Genomic DNA, 14,434 nt, shown 5'->3' with positions numbered 1-14,434 from the left:
AGCAGTAGTGGTGATATCTGTTGAATCCTTGCGAGACCGAGACCGAGAAAACACTTGCAATGGTCTAGTACTAGATTCACCATCAGTATTTAGCTGCTCCCATGGTTGCTCCCCCTGAACAAGGCTCACATAAAGCTCATGAAGAGACAATGAGGGGGTGTCAAGAGGAACAACAAGTGGCACATCGTCACTAGAATACTTGCCCTAAAGAGGTGCCACAGAAGAGTAGTAGGTAGCGGACTCGTGAAACGCAACATCCATAGAGACCAAAAGATAGCGGGAATGTGGATGGTAGCATTTATAGCCCTTCTGAGTGGCAGAGTAGCCAACAAAGATGTACCAGAGCCCCCAAGGATCAAGTTTGCCAGCAAGGAGATGATTGCGTGCAAAACACACAACCAAAAATCCCCAGAGAAAGAGTAAAGGCGGAGTTGTGCTGAAGAACATCCAACGGGGTACGGGAACCCAACACGCAAGGCGGCACGTGATTGATTAGGTAAGCGACAGTAAGGATAGCATCACTCCAGTAATGTTTGGGGACATGCATTTCAAACATCAAAACATGTGCGACCTCTAATAGGTGGCGGTTTTTACGTTCCGCAACACCATTCTAAGCTGGAGTATCCACTCAACTAGTCTGATGAATGATACCAGCAGCATCAGGATAAGACTGAAAAGAGCCCTCAATATATTCCCGACAATTATCATTGTGGAGAACTTTAACTGTATCATTAAATTGTGTTTTAATCATGCTATGAAAAAAATTTTTTAATAGTGAAACAGTTCACTTTTATGATGCATCAAATAAACCCAAGTAGTAGAGAATGGCAATCAATAAAAATCACAAACCAACGGTAACCAGAAATAGAAGCACAACAAGGACCCCAAATATAAGAGTGAATGAGAGTAAAAGGAGCAATATTTATATTATCAAAAAGAGGATAAACAACACTAGTTTGCTTGGCAAAAACACAAGCATCACCAAAAAAAAAAGTCTTTTGGGATACACTTCCGAGAGGGATCAGCCAGTACAAGCTTTCTCCTCTCCCCTTATAGTTTTCGCAAGGAAGCTAAGGAATGTAAAATCTGCCCTTAAAGTTTGGAATACAACCTCTCTTTTGGTAATATCTCTCAAAGGGTCAATGACTATAAGGAAAAGCTCTCCACTATCCAGACTCAACTCCAATCTGATTACTGTAATGCCCGCCTAACAGAGGAAGAAAAAGTAATCTCTTTGGAACTCTCATCCCTTTTATCTCAAGAGGAAAGTTTTATAAGGTAGAAGTCCAGGATCAAATGGTTGGAATTGGGCGACTCCAATTTGGCTTACTTCCATCGTTCTATGAGGTCCATAACCAATATGAACTCTATTTTGCAGCTGCCAATTTCAAATGGTTCTAATGTTCATCGGGTCAAACATAACAAGGACTTGGTTGTTGGCTACTTTAAGGATCTCTTCAAGGGCCCTCAGGTGGACTCAGGTACTATCCCCGATAACCTCTTAAATCAACACATTCCTACTGAGTTCTAGTCCTCTCTCCGGCCTCTCCCCTCTGAAGATGAAATTGTGGCTGCCATTCGTTCTCTTAAGACCAATAGAGCTCCAGGGCCTGATGGTTTTAGCTTGGGATTCTTTTTTGCTTCTTGGGATATTATAAAGGAGGATCACATCAAGGCTGTTAAGAGTTTTTTCTCAACCCAAATCAGATCAAAGGAGTTAATCACATTGTTCTTTGGCTCATTCCCAAGAAGGAAGGTGCTTCAAATATGGCTGATTTTAGACCTATAGCTCTCTGCAACCTCCTTTACAAATTTATTGCTAAGATCCTTGCTATTCGACTTAAGGTTGTTGTGGACCTTCTTGTTAGTGAGAATTAGTCTGCTTTTATTCTTGGTAGAAACATTTCAGAGAACACTCTCCTGTGCAATGAGATCGTGAAAGGATTTGATAAAAAATCTCATTCTCCTGCAGCCCTCATCAAGATTGACATTCACAAGGCTTTTTTACTCTTTGTGATGGGATTACATTGTCAATGTTTTGGATAAGATAGGTTTCCCTCAAGTGTTCACACATTGGATTCATCAGTGTATCTCCTCCCCAACTTTCTCGATTCTAGTTAATGGAAGCCCTGCAGGCTACTTCACATCATCAGTGGGCATTTGGCAAGGCTGTCCCCTCTCTTCTTACATCTTCACTTTGGCTATGGAGGTTTTATCAAGAAGCATTCAATCCAGTACAGACCAGCAGCTCATCTCTCCAATCCCCAAGTGCAAAGCCCTCAAGCTATCTCATCTTACCTTCGCTGATGATCTCATGATATTCTCTAAGGCCTCTATTAGTTCTTTTGAGAATATCATGGCCTGTCTGCAGCACTTTGAAGATCTCTAAGGTCTCTGAATCAACCCTACAAAGTCTTTATTATTTCTTACAAGGGTCTACAAATTTGAGAAAGCTTCTTTGATTGATATATTTGAGTTTACTCCGGGACAACTTCTAGAAAAGTATCTAGGGCTGCCTCTGATTCCTACTAGGCTTATTGTTCATCATTGCTCCCCTATGTTGGATCTTATCAAGAAAAAACTTCAGCATTGGAAAGGAGAACTTCTCTCTTATGCGGGTCGGTTAATCCTTGTTAAATTTGTGCTACACACGTCCAGGTGCCTTGGTCGACTTGGGTGTCTACGCGGCACCTTGGATGCCTTGGTTGCATATTGGTGTCACCTTGATTCTTTGCCCCTCTCCACCTTCTTGGGTTACCTAGATGCCGTGACTAGTATGGTGCTACAATCAATGTACATCTACTGGTCGGGCATCTTCAGACGGACTTCTTCCACCATCAAATCTTTGGAGTCTCTTATGGCCTCTTTTCTCTGGAAAGGTAAAGAATCTTCCAGATTTCTTCATCCCATCAGCTGCACTTCTGTTTGTCTGCCCAAAAATGAAGGAGGTTTAGGGCTTCGACGCATCAAAGATGTGAATTTACCAAGTATTATAAAGTGTTGGAACCGCTTCCTCTAAAAGGCCGACCTTGTAGGAAAGGGAGGAAACAATATGTATATCAAACAGGAGCTCTAACAAGGCGGACTATCCAAAGATGGACACGGGTGGATAAATGCATTTTTAATACCTGCCCACTCCCAGGGGGACTCGATACCGTGACCCCTGCCTGCTCTGATACCATGTTGGAACCGCTTCCTCTAAAAGGCCGACCTTGTAGGAAAGGGAGGAAATAATATGTATATCAAACAAGAGCTCTAACACGGCGGACTATCCAAAGGTGGACACGGGTGGATAAATGCATGTTTTAACATAAAGCATACGGGATTAGCTTCTATACTTAGTTTATTTTTTATGTTTTAGTGTTTTAAATTGAACCGGTCCAAAACTGGTTTGGACCAGTGGTTCAACTTAAGTGACTTGAGTCACCTTTCTTTTAATTAGTTTTAAAGTATATTTGGGACCACAGTCACCACACCTCTCCACAATTTTTAAAGAGGTTGTGAATTGTAATTAGAGTCAGCTAGGAGCTTTTAGACTCCTAGGCTGATTAGGACAGCAGGCCTTTTGGCCATCATAAATAATAAAAAATTGTGGGGACTCTCTTTAGACCTCACTTTTGAAAAATTATTCTAAGCTGCTGCTGCAACTTGTCTTCTCCATTAGAGTTTTGTCTTATGTCTGATCAAAGCTGGTGGGATTGGTGTTTGATCCAATCCACACCTTGCGGTGTGAAGCCTGGGTGGTTCCTTTGAAGCTCTACTTTCAAGTTTTGAATTTTATTCAAGTTTTCACCATCAAACAAGCTGTTGCCGAGGAATTTCTGCAACAGTGAGTTTGGATCACCCCATCCCCTACAATTCTTCTTCTAATCCTCTCACAGCCCAACCCTAAGATTCCACCATTTTATTTTCAATTTCCCCAACACCCACCCAAATCCTGTCCAGACCAAACCAGCCAGCCAAATCTCTCCATCTTTGGATCGCATACTCCCCTGTCCATAGTTGTCACGGCGTCACGGCGATCCAAGTCGGTGGAGGGGTGTCACGTCGATATTTCGACATGTCGCCTGCCATGGCGTTGCCATGGCGAGCATGTCGACCATGTTTTATTTTTTATTTTCTCTATTTTTAATGTTTTAATAGATGTATACTCAAGCCATGTTTTATTTTTTCTCTATTGTTTCTCAAGTTTTAAGGATGGCAATCTTGCAATTAAGCAGAATCTAAGAAAGGGCATAAAAGGGTTTTGATTTAATGACTAAGGGTAAACTTGGAGGGATGTGTAAAGTATGGACAAAGGGGAATAAAAGAAGAGAAGGGTACTTTAGGAAAAAGGCAAAAATTAGGGTTTGTAATAACCCACGATCGGATTATGGATTTATGGTAGTCTTCAACCTTACGACTTCAGCCTGGGACGGAAAACAGCGCAGTACGAAGGAGATAACTCCTTCAACTCTTCTCGGTCCAGTCTAAACCTTCAAGCGAAGCATCGCCACATCATGTTCTATCAATTCCAGCAAGAACTCATCATAGAAATCAACTAAACAAGGAGTATTTAATTCCTGGAATCAGATCTGGCGACTTCTTAGTTGCAAAACAGAGACAGAGAGACAGGAAGAAGAAATCGAAGAGGGAAAGAAGAAATTGAAGAGGGAAAGAGAGACAGGAAGAAGAAATCGAAGAGGGATGCCATGGTGTAGGTCGCCATGCATGCTTCTCCAGCGCCAAGACGCCATGGTGACGCCATGACAACTATGCCCCTGCCCCATAGGAGAAATTGATCTACATTGCAGGCCCATCCTCCCACTAAAACCATAACAAACCCCATCTCCATTCATTCCCCAAAAACCCTAAATACCACCCAGCCCAAACTGACCATTGAAATTGCCCCATAATTGGATCAATTACTCCTCTCACCTAATTGGAAGCTCAATCCAAGTTGCTGCCCAATCCACCCGTCCTAAACCCTAGATTCAATCATCTTCTTCTTTTCAAAAACCTAAAACCCTAAACCTAACCTGCTGCCAATTCATTCCAGCATACTTCCCACCATTAAACTTAACGTAACCTTCATTGATAGACTCCCCTACATCCACTTGACCTAACCCTACCATCAAACCCTAGGTCCCATCAAACCCTAATCCTAATTTCTCAATTTTCACCTATTTGACCTAGCCGAATTACCCAGTTCATAGAAGATCCTGGTTATTGGCTTCTAGTTAGTCTCCTACCAATCTAGAACTACATTAACTACCCTACGTTGGGACTTAATTTGTGGAGCTGCACACTTTTGGATTCCAGAGTCACATGTGTTCCATTTTGGCACTACCAAAATATGTCCAACATACGAGGAATTCAAATGTGGTAGTAATGTTCCAACCTTCATCGAAACAGGATTATAATCTGAATATCCTTTTAATTTTTTGGGTGGAGAAAACATGAGTTGCAGTATTTCCTGACATTATTCAAAATTTTGGTGAAATTTCGCTAGTTTCGACCATAACAAAAAAAAATTATAGACGAAATAGAGGATTAACAAGAAATTTTGGCGTTTCGACGAAATTTCGACCAGAAGCTCCCAGATTCACTGGTTTCGCCTTGGAGAAGGAGAAAATCATTTTTGCCATATCAGTGATTGAAACTGCTGCAATATGCTGCTGGGGTTGCCACATCACTCCAAAGACACCGGTTGATGCTTACTAGGGAAGATTTGGCCACATTCAACAAATACAGGTAAACTACTTTTTCCCAAAACCTAATTTTTACAAAAAAAATATATATATATATATGATAAATAGCCGTTGGTTGGTGATGAACTTTTTATATATCAAACACCAGAGGCCAATATACAACCTCATGGTGACAGAATTTTTTCTGTATATATATAAATTTTATTATTTTTCTGGTTAAAAAATAGATTTTTATACAGCAAACAATAGGAAAAATTAGGGTTAATATAAACAGGATGGGGCTCAATCATATACCTGTTAATCACCGTTGGCCGATCTACAGCCTCATGGAGTCGGATTATTTTCCTTAACTAATTAAGTAACATAAACTGACTAAGGAAACTAAAATAATGAAAGAAACTAACTCAAAACAGAACTCTAACTAAACTAATGAAGTAAATCCTGTTTTCCTACTTTCAACCCCTATTTTAGGCCCATTAAAGTGGCCAATTACAAAAAAAAACCCATGGGATCAAAAGCCCAACACCTACATAACCCAACCCAAGGCTTATTTCCAATAAATAAGTCATTTAAGTAACTTATCTACATCAATTTTCCCCTGCTTCTTGAAAAAAAAAACTCATCCACGAGTTTGGTAGAGATGTCAAATCAGATTTGCACGATCATCCTTCAATGGGAAGTAGAATTCAGGAACCTCTGACTCCATCTGTCATCCCTCCATGGCTCTAATACCAAATAATGTAGACCAATCACAAGTCATAACCAGCCCAAAAGAGGATCACAAACTTCAGGTCCAACAATAATAAATACTTCGATCAATTCTCTGGTTTGAAGAAAATTTCAGAACAATAAAATAAAAAAAGAAATCGAAGATAGGGTAGACTCTCTCAAAATCACGTCTCACACCCATGACCTCTCATCAATGGCACCCCATCATACTCTCTCACAGAGCAAAGCACAAAGCTATGTTTTTTTATTTCAATCTCGTTAATCAAATTCGTGTACAATTTTGTATCCCCTTACAAACTTATATAGAAGACTCAAAAGCATACAGTATTGAGTCGCCAATGTAACATTAAAAAGGTTGCTGCTCCTTTCAAAAGAAAGTGAGCTTTCTAAAGATGTTGAGTCACCACCTAGATTAAGTGATGCAGATAAGTTACCTAAAAGGCGTATTTTATTGGAAATAAACCATGGGTTGGGTTATGTAGGTGTTGGGCTTTTGATCCTATGGGTTTTCTTTGTAATTGGCCACTTTAATGGGCCTAAAATATGGGTAGAAAGTAGGAAAACGGGATTTACTTCATTAGTTTAGTTAGCATTCTGTTTTGAGTCAGTTTCTTTCATTATTTTAGTTTCGTAGTCAGTTTATGTTACCCTATTAGTTAAGGATTAGATTAGGCCTTTCTTTTTTAGTGTTTGATCATAGAACTAAAACTCGTGAGATCTCGACGAAAATCTTGCCTTTTCAAGACCTCGAGATGAGATCCCAACTCGAGCGAGATCTCGACCCAAACTCCTTTATATGAGTGCCAGATCTAGACCGAGAGGCGAGATCTTGGTGGTTTTGGTCATCTCGATGGGAAATCTTGGTATACAGACACCTATCTATGCAAACCTTGGTATACAAACACTTATTTATGCCAGAAACCAGGATAGACACTTATCATGCCTAATATCGTTTAAATAAATGTTTTTGTATCATTTACTTAAGATATTATTCATAATTTAGCAAATACCCCCTATTTGAATCTAATAAAAATAGTTAAAAAATCAAATTCCAAAAGGAAAAAAAATCAACCCCCCGGTTCAAGAACAAAAACTGGATTTTCGGTGGTAGGTGCAATTTTCAACTTTCTAATGTTAGGGTTTTTCTCAAATCTAAAAATTCCATAAATCTTAGTATGGTAAAACATTGCTAAAAACAAAAAATGCGGTAAAATATTCATTTGTTTTGATGCCCAAAAAAATATTTTCATTCAAAGCGATTTTGACAGCATTCGCGGACACCAAACTAAGTTTGACCAATACATAACTCCTTCAATATAAATCAGATTTAAGCAATCTTGGATTTGCTAGCAATGTTTTACCATATTAAGATTAATGGAATTTTTAGATTTGAAAAAAACCCCAGTATTAGAAAGTTGAAAATTGCACCTATCACCGAAAATCCAATTTGTGTTCTTGAACTGGGGGGTTGACTTTTTATCCTTTTGGAATTTGATTTTTATTGGATTCAAATAGGGGGTATTTGCTTATTTATGAATAATATCTTAAGTAAATGAAATACAAATACAAAAGCATTTACTTGAATGATATTAGACATAAATAAGCGTTTGTCCTGGTTTCTGGTGTAAGTTTGTCTTGGTTTCCCACTAAGTGAAACACCTATTTGGAGTTTGTTTTTACAAAATCTAACAGTGCCATTGTGTTTAAATGGCCTAAAATAAGCTGAGTATCAAGTTTTAGCCCCAAAATAGGTCTAAAACCCAGCAAAACCAGCCATCGAATTGGAAAAAAAAAATACCCCAACTCACTATTTGGCCAACTTGAAACCTGTACTCGAGACGAGTTTTAGTTCCTTGCTCAATATTACACACCCAGTTGATCAAGAGACCCAGATCTCCATGGTGCTTTGATGCCATCGGATCCCAAAAAGCCTAATGGTTCCTACACTTTCCCACGGTTCTCTCTATCCCTTCTATCCCCTCTCTCCCTTACCCCTCCATCCTTATGATTCCCTTCTCCCGTATCCTTGTGATGTAGATCGAAGCATGAAGAAGACCAAAGGAGAAAAGAAGGAAAAAAAAGTTACTGTTCACGTGAACAGTACCTCACAACACTGATTTGGGGACTGATATGGACTGTTGGCTTAGGGAGTTGATTTTTGGTGTTAGTTTTATTATTAGACACTTATTTAGTTTCCTATTTGAGTTGTAATCCTAATTGGGAATCCTAGTTCTTTTATTAGGAATCCTAATTAGAGTCTAGTTTCTATTTTATAGGTTTTATTAATTAGTTTCTTACTTAGATTAGGAATGGGTTGCTTTGTAATTGGGTTATTAAAAATAAGTATGTGGCTGAACAAAAAAGAGACAGAGATTGAAGAGAAAGAGCTATTGATGAAGCTGTGAGATTCGGCAACAGTGAGATACCGTGGGTGAGAGGATGATGGGCTGAGATAGCTGATCCTATTCCTCCCTTCTATATCCCTTTCTTCTTCTTCTTCTTATCCATTATGTTCTTCCTCATATGTAACAGAAAATAGCAACAAATGAAATCAGTTTCAGTTATATAGCTTAAGGGTGTCAACCGGTACAATTTCGGTAATACGGTACAGTTTTGGTACGGTACAAAAAACATGTACCAGATACCGATACCGTACCGTACCGTTTGAAATCTATATTTCTAATACCGCTACCGTATGGTTTCAGTATGGTATAAATACGATACAAAAAAAGGGTATGGAATCGGTACGATTTCTAAAACCTTTGAATTTTTCTTTTCTTGTTCTTCAATTTTGTTTATGTTCTCTTGCAACATTGAAGAAGTGAGTTTCTATGCCTTTTGTGGGTGGAAAACTATGCAGTTCTTAGGGTTTATTGACATCTTTAGAGGACAGAAACTGAAAAGAGGATAGATAAATACCAACATTTACTGTTTGGGAAAGTTGTGGAGCTTTTTTAGTTTTGGTTCGATAATGATAGGGAGGGTTCTGATTCCAGTCCAGCACTCGAGCAGACGAGCAAATCTTCAGTCCTCTCTGTCGTCAGCCGCAGATTGAAAGGGTGAAACTGTGAAACTCGAAGTGTCAAAAGAGTGAAACTGTGAAAGTGAAAGAAAGTCGAACAGTCAAATGGGTGAAACTGTGAATCTATGAAAGTGAAAGTCAGAGTTTTTTTTTTTGGGTGAAAGTAAGTGGAAGAGTCAACAAACGCTATCCCCCCTATTAATGCTCTCCAATTCCCAAAAAAGTGGAAGAGTCAAAAGGCGAAAAAGAATAAAGGATGAAGGTGAATCGTGTAACTGATTAGGGTTTACTCTTTATGGTTTTAACTTTTCATTCACTTGCTATTACAATTACATATTCACCCCTATTCGGTATGTATTTAGGTAATACGGTACGGTACAGTACATACCGAATGGTTTTAACTCTAAAACCGATACCATACCGTGACCAATACCGTACCGTACCATTTTTGTAACGGTACAGTATGGTACAGTTTTATGCGGTCGGTTTCAGTTTTGGTATACGGTTTCGGTTCCAAATTGACACCCTTAATATAGCTTGTTCTTTTATTTTATTGATTCTGCCGCAATCGATCTCCCACTGGTTTCCCTGGTTAGAGGTCAACTTTGCAGTATTTGGTATCAGATCTAAGGAGAGGCGGTAGACAAGATCGATGGCTGTCATTCTAATTCCAACGAGTTTTTTTTTTTTTCAAGGGGGGGAGAGTTGTTGTAGATCAAAGTCTGAAGAAGACTAAAAGAAAAAGGAAAAAAAGAAATTATTGTTCAAGTGAACAGTACCTCACGACACTGTTCACATGAACAGTGATTGGGGACTGCTATGGACTGTTGGCTTAGGGAGTTGATTTTTGGTATTTTTATTATTAGACACTTATTTAGTTTCCTATTTGAGTTGTAATCCTAATTGGGAATCCTAGTTCTATTAGGAATCCTATTTAAAGTCTAGTTTCTATTTTATAGGTTTTATTAATTAATTTCTTACTTAGATTAGGATTGGGTTGTTTTGTAATTGGGTAATTATAAATAAGTATGCGGCTGAACAAAAAAGAGACAGATAGGAGAAAGAACTATTGATGAAGCTGTGAGATGCGGCAATGGTGAGATACCATGGGTGAGAGGATGATGGGCTGAGATAGCTGATCCTATTCCCCCCTTCTATATCCCTTTCTTCTTCTTCTTATCCTTTATGTTCTCCCTCATATGTAACAGAAAATAGCAATAAATAAAATTCAGTTTCAGCTATTTAGCTTGTTCTTTTATTTTATTGATCCTGCTGCAATCGATCTCCCGCTGGTTTTCCTGGTTCGAGGTAAACTTTGCATTACTTTGCAGCTCCATTGCTAGCTGTCTCTTTCATTCTATCTTAAAAGAAAACCCACCACAACAGATCCAACAATTTGATCTGCATCAAAACCTCTCTTGGATTTAAATGAAAAAAAAAACTGATGGATGAAGATTATCTCCAAATTAAGTATAACAAGAACATCTCGGTTTTCCACTCGTTGGTGCAACATCATTTCTTCTTGCCATTGAAGGTCAAAGACAGAAGACTTAGGACTTGAGCGATGGGTGAGAACTGATTAGAACGTGTTTTACATCACTAATTTCTTTCCAAAACACAAAAGCACCAACTGGTAAAATCGCCTATGTGATGCTAGGGATGGGAGCGGAAAGATTCCTCGGATTCTTTGAATATATTGCCCCCAAATTTTATGCTTTATTTATTTTTTATTTCACAATTTCATTAAAAAAAAAAAAAGTCCTTGATATTCCAAAGAAGCAAACTATAAGCAAACCTCCAGTTGAATAGTGTGATTCATTAGAGAATGGATTTGTATCTCAAAAGTCACAGTGAAGTGTAATATTTCCAACATAGAAACTCGCTTGAATTGCCTCCTCGTACTCAGATTTTCACATAAATTATTTTTATGGTTTGGTGAAGATTAAAAGGAAAGCACACTATGATGATCATCATAACAGAAAACACACAGCAAAAAATCAAGATTCAAAATATAAACTCCACTTTCGGCAAATGACCATACACATAACTAAAATGAATTGCTCACCTTGATAATACCAAAAACTGCTTCACTCCAACTTCTCCTTAGCGGTTTCTGGTTTTTATCAGGGTTAAGAAGCCATATAAAATCTACACCACAAATGTTGCCCCGATGATTGCGGTGGCTAACCCACTATAAGAAGAATGCGAAGACATGATAACAGATAGTTAGAAAGCATTGGCACAAGACACTGCTTAGTGCTTAGGTAGCTTTTTTATATAAACCTAAAGATAATGACCTTGTGTGCATCAGCCTCACTGTCGGTATACTGATGAGCAGTATCATAAGATGATACAAACCCCTGTGACCTAAGGAACTTGTAGACATGCCCACGCTTGCTCCCATTCCAGTCACTGTGAAAATAAAAAAACAGGGAAAATAAAGATTTGAAAGTCTAGTTTCAGAGGAAATGCAGGGGCAGCTCACAAACTTGGCCATAAGTGAACACTCACCCGCAGAGTATGATGGGCATAGGTTTAAGCTTGTTTTCCTTCTGATAAGTTTCCACATACTGCAAAATTTTGTAGACCTAATGTAGGAAATGTACCGAGTGCAAAGGTCAAACAACTGCTTGTTTGAATAGTGTGAATAGTGTGAATAGTGTGAATAGTGACTGGAGAAGAGCCCAAAATAATAGGATATCTAAGACAGGATTTTAGCAACATAAGTGGCAATTCATCTACCTGATGTAACCGTACAATAGACAAACTAGAATTGTGCGGAAACAACAAATGGGTGTTGACAATTAGAATTTCTGGCTGAATATAGCTGCTCCAGCTTTGTGAAAAGGGAACTACTGATTCAACATGCAAAAGTTGAGCAACACGGTCTCCAAAGTCATTAAAGAGCAACTCTCGATAGTTTACAACCCTGAAGTAGTCCATATTCACAGCAGTGAACAGACCTGTAGAAAATCAACCAAACTTTTAAAAAATGGAATGTTATGGAATACTTTTATAATTTTAAGCGTTTGGTTAAATAGTGTAAGAAAAATCATTGGTTCATGTTTATATTGAAAAGCACGATAATCACCTACTAGTCATTATGCCACCTCCTCAAGTATTTCTTGAGGTAGGAAAACATGACACCGTTATTCCATCTAGATGGTTCTCAGTGAGAACTAGCAAAATGAGCAGCCAAGTTGGATGGCAATTGGCAAAACCCGACTTTACCATCTACAATTTTCAGGAGGAACACAGATATGCCAAAATTAGGTTTGAGCTTCAACAAATCTTTAGAATCGCTGAATTCTTTCCTTTATCAAATCCATGATTAGTGGATAGTTCCCTCCTGGAGGGAAACAACCATGCAAAACACCATCAAATCAGACCAAGCACCAGCCATTTCCAATTTTGAATATTTCAAGAGTTCTTTGAGGCAAAACAGAAATGGGTCTTCAAACTGTTATACTTTATTTGTTTATTTGCATACTAAACACCACAAATGTGTTACATAGGTGGAACCCTCAAATAGACATACTATGTGGAGTGACTCAATGATATTCACATAAAAAGCACATTCTGTTTCCACTCTCATACTAGAAAACAACCAACAGATGTCTTTGCATCAAGATTAAACTGATGAATATGGAATAACTTGAATTTTGAATGTTTGGGGCAACCAATAATAGTCCAACTACAAAGGATGGTTGCATACCATCTCCTCGATTGTTAGTCCGTGCAAGCTTGAAATTGATATAACCAGCATCACTGATCCTATTCTCATACATATGGACAAGCTCTTCATTTCCAACCCAAAATTCCTGTGGCGGAAAGCAAAACATCAAAACCAACCAGAAAATTCCATGAGCCGATGCAAAAGCTAGAGAACATGAATATGGAGGATCTGAATAAAAATGATGTGCCGATTCCCACCTGAAGACAAATTATGGAGGATCTCTCGCACAACAACCAATCTAATATGCTCTGGTTCCTCGTAAGCCAGTAAACCCTGTACTGGCTTTCACGAAGGCTCTGATTCTGCGTTTTTTCCAACAACCCCACCCCCCCCAAAAAAAAAAAAATACAAACAATGTTAACAGAAGACACGCAAAAAAGAATTTGGATGGGAGTGATGGTGATAAAATTTCAAGAATCGAATTACAGAAATTGTTACAGAGGAACTGAGCGAACTCCACTGCTCCCCAACCAGACGAGACCTAACCCGTCCCACCCCACCCCAAAACCCAAAAAAACAAAAAAAAAAAAAATGGGGGAGGGGCGAGGTCCCGAGAGTTGGGGGAACCGTCCATCAGACTGTTGTGATCTTCTGAAACAGAAAAGGAGAAAGTGCGATAGATTACCTCAGTATCAAGTCTCTTATAGATAGGAGCAAGGATGTTGAAAGTAGTGCAGGAAATGCAAGGGTCCGTCGTCGCCGCTTGGCTCCCTAATATTGAAATCCTCCCTTGAAGCTTGCCATCCTGTTTAGTTGAATTGGTCTTGTCCGAATTAGAAGCCACCACCTAGATTTTCAAACCCAAAAGGAGGAGTGAGGGGGGAAAGAAAAAGGAACACAAGGACAACGTCAGAGAAATTGAATTATGATCGAAAGGGAAAAGAATAAAGATCACACGGAGTGTGTTGCAAAGATATGACCAGCAACAGCTGAAGCAGGGATGAGGAAAGCAATCGAGCACAGAAGAAAAATTGGGGGTTAAAAGGTTCTCGAGTTTCAGAGCAGGTAAGTAACAAAGGGCATTATAAACGGGGACGAGATGCGTAGGTTAAGAGAGGCCCACACAACGACACGAATAACTGAAAGCAGAAAACATATGTAAGCCAGATGCAGATCCATCATCCAATCCTGACAAACAAGGGCGAGAGAACGCTTGTCATTTACCATATCTGGTTCTGGGTGCGGTCGCAGCTGTTGTTTCCGTAAGGACGACGATATGGCGGTCGAGCTACGGGAGAACCAATTGACAAAAAGGAA

At 39.0% G+C, this 14,434-nt stretch overlaps 1 protein-coding gene across 9 annotated transcripts in view; it reads right to left on the bottom strand.

Moving 5' to 3' along the window:
• LOC122661124 (uncharacterized calcium-binding protein At1g02270) overlaps positions 1-14,434 on the bottom strand; it is a 66,616-nt gene extending 52,182 nt beyond the window's left edge. For 7 of the 9 annotated variants that reach the window (XR_006332838.1, XR_006332839.1, XR_006332840.1 and 4 more), the window contains exons 1-8: positions 14,342-14,434; positions 13,803-13,964; positions 13,375-13,479; positions 13,157-13,262; positions 12,184-12,404; positions 11,953-12,029; positions 11,739-11,853; positions 11,507-11,632 (exon numbers count right to left, since the gene is read on the bottom strand). Coding sequence is in view for 6 of the 9 variants with exons in the window: in XM_043856446.1 (XP_043712381.1) it covers positions 11,507-11,632; positions 11,739-11,853; positions 11,953-12,029; positions 12,184-12,404; positions 13,157-13,262; positions 13,375-13,479; positions 13,803-13,964; positions 14,342-14,344 (915 nt within the window). In the remaining 3 variants the exon portion in view is untranslated. Of the gene's footprint in view, positions 1-11,506; positions 11,633-11,738; positions 11,854-11,952; positions 12,030-12,183; positions 12,405-13,156; positions 13,263-13,374; positions 13,480-13,615; positions 13,658-13,802; positions 13,965-14,341 lie in introns of those variants that run through there. The other 2 variants (XM_043856461.1, XM_043856485.1) reach the window with 2 other exon arrangements.

The sequence above is a fragment of the Telopea speciosissima genome, chromosome 1 (assembly GCF_018873765.1).
Source record: "Telopea speciosissima isolate NSW1024214 ecotype Mountain lineage chromosome 1, Tspe_v1, whole genome shotgun sequence".
Lineage (NCBI taxonomy): Eukaryota > Viridiplantae > Streptophyta > Magnoliopsida > Proteales > Proteaceae > Telopea > Telopea speciosissima.
The sequence above is the reverse complement of the archived record's forward strand: the minus strand, read 5'-3'. Positions and strand labels throughout refer to the sequence as shown.